This window comes from Haplochromis burtoni, unplaced genomic scaffold, assembly GCF_018398535.1.
Source record: "Haplochromis burtoni strain Fernald_Lab_line unplaced genomic scaffold, NCSU_Asbu1 Contig_569, whole genome shotgun sequence".
Classification (NCBI taxonomy): domain Eukaryota; kingdom Metazoa; phylum Chordata; class Actinopteri; order Cichliformes; family Cichlidae; genus Haplochromis; species Haplochromis burtoni.
Window position 1 is genome coordinate 104,697 of NW_024582930.1, and position 14,318 is coordinate 119,014.

A 14,318-nucleotide genomic window follows, 5' to 3' on the forward strand; every position below is an offset into this window, starting at 1 on the left:
GGAGGTCGAAGGCAGACCTGGACACGCTTGAGGAAAGCAGGCTCGACTGTCAAATGGATCCCCGCTACAAGCTCCTCCGGGCAGAGCTTCCCTTAACATGTCCCTCTGCCGGAACAAGGAGCCAAGACCACATGACACACTGCAGGCGCTCCACGCTGTCCACGGGGACATGATGCAGTCCACTGGAAGAAAGGAGACCAGAGGGAACCTTAAAAATATTCACTGTTGGGTCACATCACCACTGTAAGGTGCACGTGTGGCCTACCACAGTCTTTTTCATCAGATCCATCTACGCAGTCCTTCTGCAGATCACACCTGCGGTCCAGGTGAACACACTCCCCACTGTCACAGGAGAACTGCTTGGGAGAGCACGGGCTGGGCACCGTGGGCCGCTGCGGGGTCACCGCCGGCCTGGCTGTGGTGCCTGACACAGTCGATAAAAATGAAAAACATTTAGTGAATGTGGATGTATAACTCCTCCAACTCTACGTCCACGGTGTTTGTAAAGTTACTCATGCGCACCACAGTGCTGCTCGTCTGACCCGTCCAAACAGTGCCGTATCCCATCGCACACTTGTGCTGAGTCGACACAACCAAACGATCCGCACGCAAACTGGCCCTGCACGCAAATCACTCTGGGTGAGCCGGTATCACGCGGGCTGGTGGTGATCACTGGGGCTGGCAGTCAGTAGAGCACAGAGGTTACAGTCTCTTGTAAAGAGACGTGGTTTTAGCATAAATGCTAACAGCATAGCTTCCAACCTTTTGTGGATCGTAGACCGGGCGTACCGGAGTCGAACCGCGTGCTGAGATGCAGCCCAGGATGACCTGCAGTGACCTCTGAGGTTAAATGTAGTTCAAGTTCAAATTTATTTATATAGATATAAAAACAACAAGTTTTGACCAAAGTACTGTACAATAAAATGGACAAAGCAGAAGACTTAAAAGAAAAATAGAAGAGTGTTTTAGAAGAGAATAAAAAGAATAATGGTAACAAACTCATGATGAAGCAAAAGCCAGAGAATAAAAATGGGTCTTTAGACGGATTTTAAAAGTATCCCGTGTTGGGGAGGATCTGATATGCAATGGCAATGTCACAGCAAACGCCCGGTCTCCTCTGTGTTCTAGTCTGGACCTTGGGACAACCAAAAGCATTTGGTCTGCAGACCTCAAGGATCTTGGGGGAGAATACGAGGTTAGGAGATCAGCTAGTTCATGCAATGTCTTAAAACAAGCGTTAAGATCTTAAAGTCAATCCGAAAGCTGAATTTGGAAAAGATTTCATTCTCGATTCCTCTCACTTCTCTCCTACATTACCTGCAGGATCTCATCCACTGCTGCATCATCGGTCACACAGCAGCACATGTAGACTCGCACTTACCAGCAGTTGTGATCTTCTGTGATCGAGTAGGTTCTGTGACTCCTGATGTTGGCACTCCAGGAAGTCCGCCCTGAGACCTGGTGGTATGTAGGCCTGGGGCACCTGTTGTGTGGTCACCATGGATACCTGGTCTCCCTGTAGAGCTGGTCTGGTTTTGCAGACCTGGAAAGCCTCTTGTTGGAGCTGTACCTAAAAACGATGAAGAAAATAAAACCACATGAGCTAAACTGACAATGAGAAATGAGAAAGTGAAAGTGAGCGTGGGTGCAGGAAGGGCCTTGACTGTTTTTTGTTTACTGCTGACTTTTGAAAGCTAAAGAGAGCAGAAAATCAAAGCTGTCCGTACCACAGCCGATCTCATCAGAATGATCCTTGCAGTCTGGTCGACCATCACAGAGCAAAGACACAGAGATGCACTCGTCACTGTGCTGGCAGAAAAACTGACCAGGTTCACAGCGCTGCACTGTCACTTTCCCACCACCAGAGGGAGATGTTGTCACACTGCTGGGGGTCACCAGCTCATCTGCAAAAGCAGAAGAAGAGAAACTGTATAACCTGGTAAGAGAAGGTTGTACAGCCAACATTAGGAATAATTATCATAATTTGGTTTATGTCCTGACCTCCTCGGCAGCCGAGGATCTCCACGCGCAGGTAAAACGTGTGCCTGTACTCTGCAGGCATGATGCGCACGTAGCGAGCTCTGACCAGCCGACCGAGCCAGCGGGTCACGGGGGTCCTGCCCACCATCCGTACCTCAAACACCTGCACAGCAACAGAGAAGACACTTTATTACATATAAAAATATGTAATCATGTTTTACAGTGCTGAAATTATAATTAATGGTACTGTTTAAATGTGTTAAGTATACCTTAGCGGGGCCATCGGGCTTCCCATTCTCAGTAAAGTCTGTGAAAAGGCTGCTGTGCAGGGCAAACGCCAGGCGGTATTTGGTGAGGGAACCCCACATTCGCTCAGTGCCCTGTGTCACCACGCCTGACACCCACATGGGCTCCAAGAAATCCACCTGAAAATACGGCTGAGGGTCTGTAGGTAACGGGCTCCAACCGGGCTCCATCACCTGGCTGTGAGCACAAAAGATGGTATGACACGGAGATGACCTCTCTTTTGTCATCTCCCCTTCAAGCGTTAACAAGAACTTGAAAGTTTACTTAAGACCCAATGTGCTAACACTGAAAGACAGAAGTTTGATCTGTTTCAGGCTTGACAAGCGTCTCACATGTTTGGGACTATATTCAGCCGCCCGGCATCGGCAGGGTTGTTCTCCCGATGGGAGGACGAGGTGAGCTGACCGTAATGGATTCTCCCATCCTCCAGTCCAAGCGGAGAGGAGCAGATACCTGTGATTGTGATAAAACCACGACAGACCCAGTGATGTTTGCATGCTTTGCAGCATCTTTATTAACGGTTGCTGTACACTTAAACACCTCGGCTGCAGCTCACATACCAACAACAACCAATGACAACAGCGCAGCCTTTTACAATGCCGAGGCGTGATTGCCGATGCTGTGCAGGTGCCTCTATCTCACCTGCAGCAGCATCGCAGGCCCCGCCTCGCCACAGTGATATATGATGATCCTTACAGTCATTCAACCTTCATAAGAAATGAAGAAAAACAATCACACAGCTGAAAACAAACCTCACCGTGATATCCCGGCCCACCGTCCTGCAGAGACAAGATCAGAGTATGAAGCACTGTTTCTGTTCATGCTGTACGTATATAAACATCTCAAATCCAAATGCAAATAATGGGACTTAAATGAATGCACTGGCTTACAGCAGGATGTGTGACAGCAGCCATAGATGGAGTCCTCAGCGGGGCAGGCGGGGGGGTGTACGGCCTGCACAGTAGTGATCGTATTGAAGAGGAATTAAAAACAACTGCAATGCTTCTACGTTAAACAAAAAAGATCCGCGTCCTCATGTCTTACTGGGCGGTAATGTTGTCATGAGGGTGGCATCCACTTTCATCCTCTCCTCTGGGACAGTGGGGATTTCCATCACAACGCTTCCATGCCTCAATGCAGCCCCCTGGTGGGGGGCAGGAGAAGTGACCAGCAGGGCAGCTACGTGGACTGGTGGCTGTAGTGGAAGGCTGCGTACCTGCACACAGTGAGTAGTTGTGCTCAGTAAGAATGTCTATGTTTATTCTAAAATCTTAAAGAGCAAACTTTGAGCTGTGGTGTGGACAGCTCACCACAGTGGGTCTCGTCCGAACTGTCCCCGCAATCATTGACGCCATCGCAGACTACGCCCAGAGGACCTGCTGGCACGCAGCGACCGTTCTCACATTGGAACTCTTTCTCTCTGCAGCCACCTGCTGGGGAGACTGGTGAGGGAGGACTGGGTGATGTTAACCAGCGAGAACCTGGTGATGAAAGTAAAGCCTGCATTTTAGAATCACACACACACACACAAACCCAGTATGTGAGACCAGCATCCTTTCCACCAACCATCGCCACAGCCCATGATCTCAAGGCGAAGATAGATGCCATTCTGGAAGTCATGGGGCAAGAGGCGGACAAACTGAGCCGACACGATCCTGTCCAGTCTGCTCTCCGTCACTCCTCGATCATCGTGATTACCGAGAAAAACCTGGGAGGAGAACAATCACTAAGAAAAATAATAAAGCCTTTAAAGGAAAGCGCTTTGGTTTGCTGCTGCACCTTGGCTCTGGGTGGGGCATCAGTGACCAGCTCCTTGTGAGTGTACCACTGATTTCCATCCCGGCTGAACTGGAGGAAGAAGCTGGACACAAATGTGCCAAACACACCTCCACCCTGGGTCAACACACCTGTAGGACAGCACAGCGACGAAACTAAGTGCACAAAACACTGAAGCAGCATGTACTGCATGTAAACTGTGTGCCTGTTTACCAGTGATGTTGTATGGCTTTAGCAGGTCTATCTGTATGTAGGGACTCTGTGTGTTGCCGGTGTAGCTGTCAGGCCTCCGCTGTGGTAGGTCCTTATACTCCTCTGGTTCTGGACTCCAGCCCTGCAGGAAGAATTTTAAGATTGTTATCAGTGAATACTCAACACAAAGCAGAACCGAGGCACAATGGACTCATTTTACAGGCATTCGTTCATAAAATATCACTAAATAGCATCATTTGTAATTTATGAGAAGTCTAAGGAAAAAAGAGGATGATGGTTGACATGCTCAGGGGTCTGATTACGTGTGGAGTACCTGGAGGTCACTGTGAGGGTCCCACGCATGCAGACGAGCTGCATCAGGGGGGTGACCGGCCTGCTGTGAAGAGGCACTGAAACTTGAGGCAGGAAGAGACTGGACACCCAGGGGAGACCAGCATTCCTCTAAACAGGAACAAGGATAAACAAAGTTTGCATGATTTAAAACAGATGCACCTCAGATTATAAAGACTTCACCGACTTGTTCGTGAGATTGTCCAGGTATAACAATGTAAGCTGATAGTTTCCATTAAAGTTCATGGGTTACAACTGTATAGCAATATATTTCTATACAGTTGAGCCAATGACATGAGTGATAGCAGCAGTGATCATGCAGAAGCAGACACCTGTTTCTGGTGTGATTCAACAAAGCGCTTAGTTTTCCTCTTCATAACACCTGTGCTGTCAGGGTTAGAGGCAGGCGATGGCTGCTAGAGCAGTGCCATACTGCAGATTTGGTATGATGCAATACAGAAAAACAGGGATACCAATAATGATACTGATGCTTTTAACTTATAAAGGCAGCTTATGTGGGGAAGTGCTCCAGTTTTGTTGACTGAGGCTCGTTTTAAAGGTATGTGTCTGCTTGCTAACCAGTGTAGCTTTAGCTGATAACTTAGCATCAATTACTTCTGACTCCAAAGCAGTAACATGGGAAAAATCTGTCGGCTTAAACGTTTCATTTTTATTTCAGGTCACACATACTGTTGGTACTGAGTTTGCAAAAGCGAACATGTTTGTCTTCTAAGAGGTGTGAATGTCTCATGGGTGCCCTCAGCTGAGCCTCTGGGTGAACTGCAGACCATTTCTGAGCAACATTAATAAAAGTAAACTGGCTCTCCTGGATCGTCTCAGGATCAACCTTTAAATATCTAACAACAGGTAGAGGAAGGCACCTACCTCCAGGAGGAAGAGGGTATGTGGGAATCAGGGGTGTAGTGACCTGTGCTGGCTTGGAGGTCACAGTGACAGGACCAATTGTTGTAAGTATTGTGTCATTTTCACCTAGCAGGTGTAGAATACAAACATTGGTAAGAGAATATTCATTGACACAAGATTGTCTACCATAAACAAGAGACAGTCGTCTAAGTAATGCAAGTTTATTGTCCATTCAGCAGATGATGTTTCTACAAGGGTCCCAACTTCATCTTAAGGTCATTTTTTTAAGTTATGCATGGCCATTATTTGTTACCAGTCCAATTATAGCACTTACCCAGAATGCAACACTATAAACTAACAAATTGGTTGATTCTGCACAGAGCACTCGTTCACTTTTTAACTCCATATAAATTAAAAAGTAAAATCTGTGGGATGATTTTCTGACTCATAAACTGCTGCACCGTCTTTGTCACGTTTCTTAAACAGATTGTTAAAAATCATTTTTACAACATTTCTGTGCTGTCGATCGTGTCAGGAGTGACGTTTTTTTTCTAATAAAAAGAAATAAAAATAATGCTCTCCCTCCAAACACCACAAGTGAGATTACGGCGTCTAACATTTATCATTATTAGTCCCTACGTCATCTGACATTTGGATGCTACATTAGTGAGTATGGAGGGCAGTTCCTCGTGTTTAAGTTCAACCACCATTAAAGTGGAAAGAACTTAATCAGCGTAAACAGGAGAACAACTGTTCAGATTTTACCTTGGCAGTAGCAACACCTGTCTCCCTCTCCAGGCACCAGACTTTGGCCCTGCACAAACAAAAAGCATTCATCTCGAGTTGCCACGACGCACAGCTACGTGGAGGCAAGAAAAGGTTGCAGAGGCAGGAGATGACTACAAGTGTTTCCATGGAATAAGATACAAACACACATTTACACACAGTCACATACACAAATGTGCCCATGTCCATTATAGTTCCACAAAACATGGACACAAACTAGGGATGCACCGATACCGATATCGGGTATCGGGGCCGATACTGTAAAATGTGTGTGTACTCATACTCGTAAAAGTTAACCGATACCATGAACCGATACTAACTTATTTCATTAATCAGAGGGTGGCATGTCATTTTTGTTGTAGTTTTTTAGATTGGCCACTAGGGGGATATCCCGCGCTAAACAGGCACAGGGTTAGACGAGTCAGACTGGCAGCTCCAGATAAAAAAAGAGAAACTGGAGGCTGCTGTAGCTAGGCTAAACAAAATGTCAGCAGTGTGGACCGGAACAGCCAACTTTAACTCAGGTTTTGGAAAAGCGATGAAAAATGTCAAGAGAAAATCCACGGGCAGGTAAAACAACAGAGGCTCTGACTCATTTTATCGCTTTGGATGACCAGCCAATGCCAGTCGTGGAAAACATAGGATTCTTCTCAGCACACTCGAGCTGCGATATGAAATTCCCAGCCGCCCACACATCAGGGAGATAATGGTGCCAAAACTTTCTAAAGAGGTAAAGACAAGCAGTGTGTGCGCGATGTCAGTCCTTGGTTTAACGGCACAGTGGACTGATGATCCACGGGCAGATGGGGAGTTCGTTCGTCAATGCCAAATTCTTTCGTTATTTTCTTTGTTTGTTTACAATATGGACACTCTGCAACAATTTAAAAGTTTATTTTATTCTCAAACCTTATTTGTATTTATTTTATTCCAAACAGAAGTGTTTATTTGTTATTCCGAAAGCTGGAGACAGTGCCAATAGTTCAGTGATATTTTGCTAAATTACAATGTGGAGACTCTGCAATAATTTAACAGAAGTGCTTATTTTTCAATAGAAATTTTTTTGTGGTCATTTTTATTAAGATATTATTTTTTATCGGCAGAGAATAAAATAAAATCTGTCTTCCGATTCATTGCATTTGTGTGTGTGTGTGTGTGTGTGTGTGTGTGTGTGTGTGTGTGTGTGTGTGGTAGAAGTATCGGTATCGTATCGGTTTGAAAAAATTGGTATCGTTGCATCCCTAACACAAACTTAAGACATTGGTTACACTAATCAGTAAAGTCTGTAAACGACACTAAAGTGGCGACAGGTGAACAACATTTAAAACATAACAATAAGACTATGTGGAAATATTTTTAGTAGCTTTTGCCAACAAAAATGAACAACAGCCACACACATCCTCTCACCTGAGGGCAGCCAGTGGCAGCATATGGACAGTAGGGGGAGCACTGCACTGTGAGGTTGGGAAGACAGCGGCATAGCTGACACTGGTCTGACCGCCATCTGTCGCCCACTGTGTGGGACTGACCGTGATACTCACACTCCTCACAGGGGGCTGTCTGACACCTGCACACACAGACACACACGCCGACAGTGGGATTGTAATTCAGACACAAAGACAAACAGACATTTTCTTTCAAAGAAACCCAGCAGAGACGTTGGTGGGTGGACGTCATGATTCGATCATGTTTTTAACCACAAAGCCAGAGCTGATAGAAAATACTTCCTCACAGCAGGGAAGAAATGCTTGGCACACGGTTGGATTCCCATATATAGGGAGACATTTCCATTCTTGGATCAGGGTGCACAATATTTTAGCTGCTACTTTTATAACGATCACGACCTGCACCTGAGCTAATGTGCCAGCACATTACAGGGTAACTGACACATTATTCCCACATTAATCATCTTTTCTTACTTGGACATAATCATGAACAGCTGGTGGATTGCTGCACTCTGCCAACACTAAGTGAGCACACCGGACAGAAAAGCAAACACTGGACTTTCATCCTTGACGCCCGTTTTTTGAACTTTGAAAAGGTTACATGTATCTAGCTGATTGGTGGATGACCTCATGAGCGACACACGCAGTCTAGTAAACTAAATACATTTTTTGACTACTTTTTGGGCATTAAGTGGTGATTAGTGCAGTTCAAAACCTCTTCATCAAAATATTTATAATGCTTGATAGCACATCTGCTGAGCTCACGTTGAAGAATGATAAATTCTCACAGAGGCGCACGTCAGACGATTGCAATCCCATGGAGAGTGACCATGTTTGGAAAAGGTCCGAGTGCTGAAAGTCTTGAAAAAGTACACAGTTTCTAACCAATGAAAGCAGGAGGAGACTTACCGGCGAGCCTTCCTGTAAATTCCTCTGCACGTCCTACCATCTCCATGTTTGGGGGGGTTGTTTGGGCTGCGGAAGGACCACTGAACGCTCTGCACACCACACGGCCCCAAGCACTCTCCCCACTCAGACCACGATGACCATCCACAGTGGACTAAAGTGTGACAAAACAGATTCCTCAGACTTCACAGCAGTTTGTGTGTACGCGTCAGCTGTGGATTTGACTACAGCGACTCACTGGAGCAGTCAGGGTTGGGCTGACACCTCTGCGGCCTTCCTCTCTCGCACACACAAACCTCACAGTCCACTTTGATCTGCTGGCCCGGCCAGTAGCGCACACCCGCCACCTCACACACACACTCCTCTGGTGACACACACTGCTGTGTGTGGCTCATCACCTGCCCCTCTGGACACCAGCATCCTGAAAGTATTGATACGTTAGAGAGAAAAAAGCTTGTGACTGAAATCTAAACTGGTGAAGAAGCCACATTTTATTTATCACACAGGACATTCCACACGTGTCCTGGGATGCACCGACCTGAGAAGCAGGGTGCGCTGGGATCACAGGTGGACTCACTGCTGATGTGGGCACAGGACAGTGGGCAGGGAGCACAGCTGTGTCTAACCAAGCCTGTGGGACAGCTGGTGTTGTCACATCCATCATTCAGACATGGTTCTACAGTGAGGCACAGAGACAGAGCAGGAAGTCCTACTGTAAGAAAAGCTGTGTAACTAAATGAAAAGTGTCGAAAATTCTCGTATGTTATCTGTTTCTTTATGCAGGTTAAAGTAATGAGGGTAAACACCCTGGTATAAAAAAAGGGAAAGACAAAAATGAATACAGGAAATCTCCTCATTTTAGAACTGGACGTGGTACCGTTTTTCTTTACCAATTTATCTCTTATTGTCCTTAGCTTTCCCTCATTTACTACCAGTTCATGGCATTTAAGTATTTATAAGTCTGAGCTGACCATGAGTCTTATTGTGAAAGTCTGGACTCTGATTACTTCCTTTCTGGTTTAAATAGCCCAGATTTGGATATAAAGCAACCACCATCATCAGCAATAAAAACAACTTCCATCAACACTCGAGAAGATCTACGTTTTTTATACTTGGAATATTTATTTATATTTATAGACGGGATTTTTGGAGTTCCAAAAAGATTGATTTTAAATTTTACATTTTACATGTTTGCGAAGCTCTCTGAGAGCACAAGCCATCTCTGGGCAGTAATTACTTTTATAATAAGTAATAAAACCATCGTAAACAAAATACTTGACTTTTGCTCAATAAAACATTCATCTTTACAAACTGCTTACTGGTCTCCATGGACAGATTAGATGGTCCTGGGAGCTGGGAACAGTCCTGTCCTCCATAGAGAGGAGGTGTGCATGCTCTGTTTCTGACCTGAACTCCACCACAACCACTGGAACAGTTTGACCAGCTCCCCCACGGCAGCCATCGACCATCAACTGTAGAGAAGATGGTGAATGGTAAATGGACTGGTTCTTATATAGCGCTTTTCTACTCTATCTGAGCACTCAAAGCACTTTGTACAACTAATTCATTCACCCAATCACACCCATTCACACAAGCATGTTTTCTAAGTTGTTAAGTGCTTACTATCTAACATTCATACACATTCACACTCTGATGGATGCATCGGAGAGCATCTTGCCCAAGGATATTTGACATGCAGAGCGGAGGAGCCTGGGATCGAACCACCAACCTTCCAGTTAGTCGCTGAACCAGAACAGAAGACAAGACTTTTTGTCATGTGTGCGTCTGTGACTTTCCTTTATGCTTCTATTTTTGTCGTCAGTTTTTCCTCCAGCCTTCTATGAAAAATAAACCCTCTTGTTCCAAAATTATAGGAATCTCACGTTTCCTGAAAGCATTCCCAAACGTGTGTGCTACAGTTTCTGTGTATGTCCTTACCAGGACAGGTGGTATTGAAACACTCCTGCCTCTGGATGTCCTGACCCCGGCAGTGGTGCAGCGGGTCCCCTGGAGGGCATGATCTCTCCCGGCTCATGAAGCCCATCCCACAGGTGGTGCTGCAAGGACTCCAAGGGCCCCAGGAGCTCCAGGTTTTACAGCCCTGCTCGTCTGTGGGGTCTCCGAGCGACCCCAATGAGGAGTCTGGGCAGTCTGGAACACCATTACACACCTAAAAACAGAGCAGGCTCACTGAACATGAAACTTTTCGTTTTCTTTCTTCCTTCCTTGAAAACATAACTGACTTAGTTTTAGTATAATTAACGGAGAAAAACAGATGCAGTGTACTTTCATATGTGGGCCTGCAAATAACCTCAGATTCCAAGACTGAATGATGCAGCCATGCAATAGAAAATAAAGTAGAACCTCAGTAGTAATGCAACTGAAACTTCTCCCAACTTTCTGGTGTAAAACAAGGACTTCTATCCCTTCGTTGCCTGTTCAGCCACACATCATTAAGTAAACACATTACATGTTGTAGGCAACATGACACTTCAAGTGAGTGAAAAACCTACTAAATATTATGTAGATAAGATAAACGACTATGAGTAAACAAACACTTGTATATTCTCCCTCAGAGGAAGTAAAATACTTTCATGACAAGCATCTGGCTTCTGTGAAGAAGTGAGCATGGGAGGGCTGAAGTCCAAGTGTGTTTACTGATTCTGTGAAGTGTTGCCCTGGGACTCTCCCTGACTTCACGCCACATGGTTTATATCACTGTGTTATCAACAACCCCTCAAATTATACTAGATGAGATCTGAAGGCCTACAAAAGTTTGAATGCTTGTGTTCTATGTCAAGATTGCTTACAAACTTAGTAGGTACTTGAACCACGGACACTAGTCGCTGCTATGGTATTTACCTGATCTTTATTACACTTTGACATTGATACGTCTCTGTGTATTACCCTTTACATTGTCGACGAGCCAAAGTAGCTCATTTGTGATTGATGAGCAATGGTAATCTGTAATTTTCTGCTGGGGCCAGAACATGCTGCTGTTTTTGCCTGTTAGCTGCTATTAGCTGCTGTTAGCTGCTGTTAGCTGCTGTTGGCTGCTGTTAGCTCCTGTTAGCTGCTATTCTCCGCTGTTACCAAAACGTAATTTCAAGTGAATCTTCAAAGTGTGCAACTCACACTTAGCAAGTAAACCCATATGTGATGTGAGAATGCAGTAAAACTCATATTAAAATTTTGGATGTACTTAAAAACTACAGACTTTTAGGACACTATAGTTTAATATTAGCTAGCATAGCGTTAGCTTATAACGTAGGAATTCTTAGGCTTGAGGTAAAGAGGAATAGGATGAAATGGAGATGAAGGGGAGAGTGTTGTGGTGGGAGAGGCAGATAAAGAGATGAGACAGAAAAAACTAGAAAGAGCTAATTCAAATATAAATGTAAAAATGTGTATTTGAAACAGATGCTGGTCATTTAAAAAATGCAAATAACTTATACTGCTGTATCAGATTTTTGTCTTCTATCCAAACCAGCAGGAAAGCAACAAAAGATTATCTTCATGTACTTGATCATTTCTGCAAAATATAGATGGCGTGTTGGGGCGGAGTTTAGCTTACCACGTTAAAAGGCACACAGGTTCCATCCATACAGGTGAACTCAGAGCAGGTGACAGTGGTGTTGCTGCCAGGAAGTGCTGGTGAGACAGTTTTATCTTAACAGAACAAGATGTCAAATATATTAATGATCATACAAGAGAACAGGGGAGTTAATACAATCAAACTTGTGTCCTTTTTAGTCCTGATGACATCTTTTAATGAAAGCCTGGCCGTGACTGTATCATAGCGTCATCATGGTCACTCCTTGTCTCACTCTAGGCTTACCTGCCTTCTCTTTATCTAATGAGAACTCACCACACACCAACTCATCTTCGCCCCGTGGACAGTCTGGGACACCATTGCAGACCTGTGACATGTTCACACAGGTGCGGTTGTCACATGGGAAGCTGCCTAAACAGGGAGGTATCCGGGTAGAGCCTAGTAGACAGATGGTAGGACAAACTGCTCTTTTTGGCCTGATCATATTGACTCTAGGGTTTTATTCTTGATGCTTAGAACCTATAGCTGTACAGTATATACATTAACATACCACAGTTGTCGATACTCTCATCTGACGCATCCCTGCAATGTGGGGTCCCATCACAGAGCTGCTGGTAGTCCACGCACTGGTCCCCACTGACACAAGGCACCTGGCCGGAGCCACACGGGGCGCCACATTGCTGCTCATCACTGCCATCCATACAATCTGTTTCTCCATCGCAGCGCCAGGCCTGAGGCACACACTGCCCAACAGTGGCACAGCTGAACTCATAAGACCTGCAAGCTGCAGAACCAAAAGGTATCAGAGACATTATATATATGACATGTGTATAAATAATATATATTTAACAGGTCCTGAATAGAATGGCAGTATAACATTAGATTAGCATTTCTTTCAAAGATGTTGATTCTGTCATTACTTTGTATTGAGGCAGTAGGATGATAGCTTTGTGTATGTGTATTAGAAATTTAATTCACAGGAAAAAAAGCTTTTGAATCCCAATTTTGTGGCAAATTTAAGACACTGAAATGCTATTTTTGTGTCCTGTGACCACTGAAGTTAAAATTGTACCTCTTACCACATTAATCGGAAAAGGACCTTCAAAATAACAGGGATGCGTCAGGTATTAGTCCGTTTTAGGCCAAATGGCAAAACATATTCCAAAAGAACCACAAAGGATGGAATGGGCTGGCTTTATAGCGCACTCTCCTAGTCTTACTGACCCCTCGCAAAACTTGAGACGTACATCTAACCACACATGCGTGCTGTACTCTGTTCTGTACACGTTAAGCACTTCACCTGCCTCATATCTATGGTCACTTTAGGATCATCTTTAGGATCATCTTTTAACTGGATAGAAAAAAAACATTAAACAAATGTATTTTTTTCTTTTTCTGGTAATTATTTGACAGTGCGTCTAAGGTTGCTTACATTCTAACGAGAAAATAATGTAACAAGTGGTTTAACGAATCACTTTCTTCACTGAGTAATAAGTACCATACTGCATTACTTTTAAAAAAGATAATGAGTTATGTGTAACGCAGGGCTTTTTCTGAGAAATGTCCCAGCACAGCAGCATCAAAGCAAAATGAAATGGTAACACCTTGGGGAGTAGATCGTCTTATCAAATACACAAAAATGAGAATTAGGCAAAAAAGCAAAAAGAAGAAAAACATATAACAATGGTAGAAATGTCTAAGAATAACCTCTGACTAGGTGTTTATGTACTAGAAACATTTTTCCATAAACTTTAAATGACATTACCAGATGTTGGTGTGACAGGCAGGAGTGATGGTGTTGTGGTACTGGTGAAGCAGTTGGTTCTGTTCTCGTCCTCTCTTCCTGAACAGTCAGTAGCTCCATCACACAGCTTAGTGATGGCAACACATGTACCATCACCACAGGCAAACTGGTCCGGAGCACAGGTCACTGCCACAAACACAGAACTGCTTAAACTGTGTAATCGGGAGTGTGTATGAGAAAATGTATTTAACTGTTAGTAGTTATTATATTAGTTAGTGGGGCTAAGACAGCTGGAATAGACTCCCCCACGACCCTGCAAGGATAAGAGGAAGAGAATGGATGGATGGATGAATGGATGAATGGATGGATGGATGGATGGATGGATGGATGGATGAATGGATGGATGGATGGATGGATG

The 14,318-nt window shown here is 44.5% G+C and overlaps 1 protein-coding gene across 1 annotated transcript in view; it reads right to left on the minus strand.

The window, feature by feature from the left end:
- The window catches only part of sspo (SCO-spondin), a 96,780-nt gene that overhangs the window by 51,946 nt on the left and 30,516 nt on the right, over positions 1 to 14,318 (minus strand). Inside the window, exons 32-60 of the mRNA XM_042214465.1 lie at positions 13,922 to 14,086; positions 12,707 to 12,940; positions 12,472 to 12,594; positions 12,178 to 12,272; positions 10,542 to 10,773; positions 9,923 to 10,075; positions 9,142 to 9,279; positions 8,842 to 9,024; positions 8,607 to 8,757; positions 7,660 to 7,819; positions 6,235 to 6,283; positions 5,491 to 5,595; positions 4,589 to 4,716; positions 4,276 to 4,396; positions 4,066 to 4,193; positions 3,853 to 3,994; positions 3,597 to 3,767; positions 3,331 to 3,502; positions 3,177 to 3,240; positions 3,044 to 3,065; positions 2,619 to 2,739; positions 2,250 to 2,463; positions 2,002 to 2,143; positions 1,728 to 1,904; positions 1,382 to 1,570; positions 763 to 828; positions 523 to 678; positions 266 to 424; positions 18 to 182 (exon numbers count right to left, since the gene is read on the minus strand). Coding sequence (XP_042070399.1) covers positions 18 to 182; positions 266 to 424; positions 523 to 678; positions 763 to 828; positions 1,382 to 1,570; positions 1,728 to 1,904; positions 2,002 to 2,143; positions 2,250 to 2,463; positions 2,619 to 2,739; positions 3,044 to 3,065; positions 3,177 to 3,240; positions 3,331 to 3,502; positions 3,597 to 3,767; positions 3,853 to 3,994; positions 4,066 to 4,193; positions 4,276 to 4,396; positions 4,589 to 4,716; positions 5,491 to 5,595; positions 6,235 to 6,283; positions 7,660 to 7,819; positions 8,607 to 8,757; positions 8,842 to 9,024; positions 9,142 to 9,279; positions 9,923 to 10,075; positions 10,542 to 10,773; positions 12,178 to 12,272; positions 12,472 to 12,594; positions 12,707 to 12,940; positions 13,922 to 14,086 — 4,125 coding nt within the window. The remainder of the gene's footprint in view (positions 1 to 17; positions 183 to 265; positions 425 to 522; positions 679 to 762; positions 829 to 1,381; positions 1,571 to 1,727; positions 1,905 to 2,001; positions 2,144 to 2,249; positions 2,464 to 2,618; positions 2,740 to 3,043; positions 3,066 to 3,176; positions 3,241 to 3,330; positions 3,503 to 3,596; positions 3,768 to 3,852; positions 3,995 to 4,065; positions 4,194 to 4,275; positions 4,397 to 4,588; positions 4,717 to 5,490; positions 5,596 to 6,234; positions 6,284 to 7,659; positions 7,820 to 8,606; positions 8,758 to 8,841; positions 9,025 to 9,141; positions 9,280 to 9,922; positions 10,076 to 10,541; positions 10,774 to 12,177; positions 12,273 to 12,471; positions 12,595 to 12,706; positions 12,941 to 13,921; positions 14,087 to 14,318) is intronic.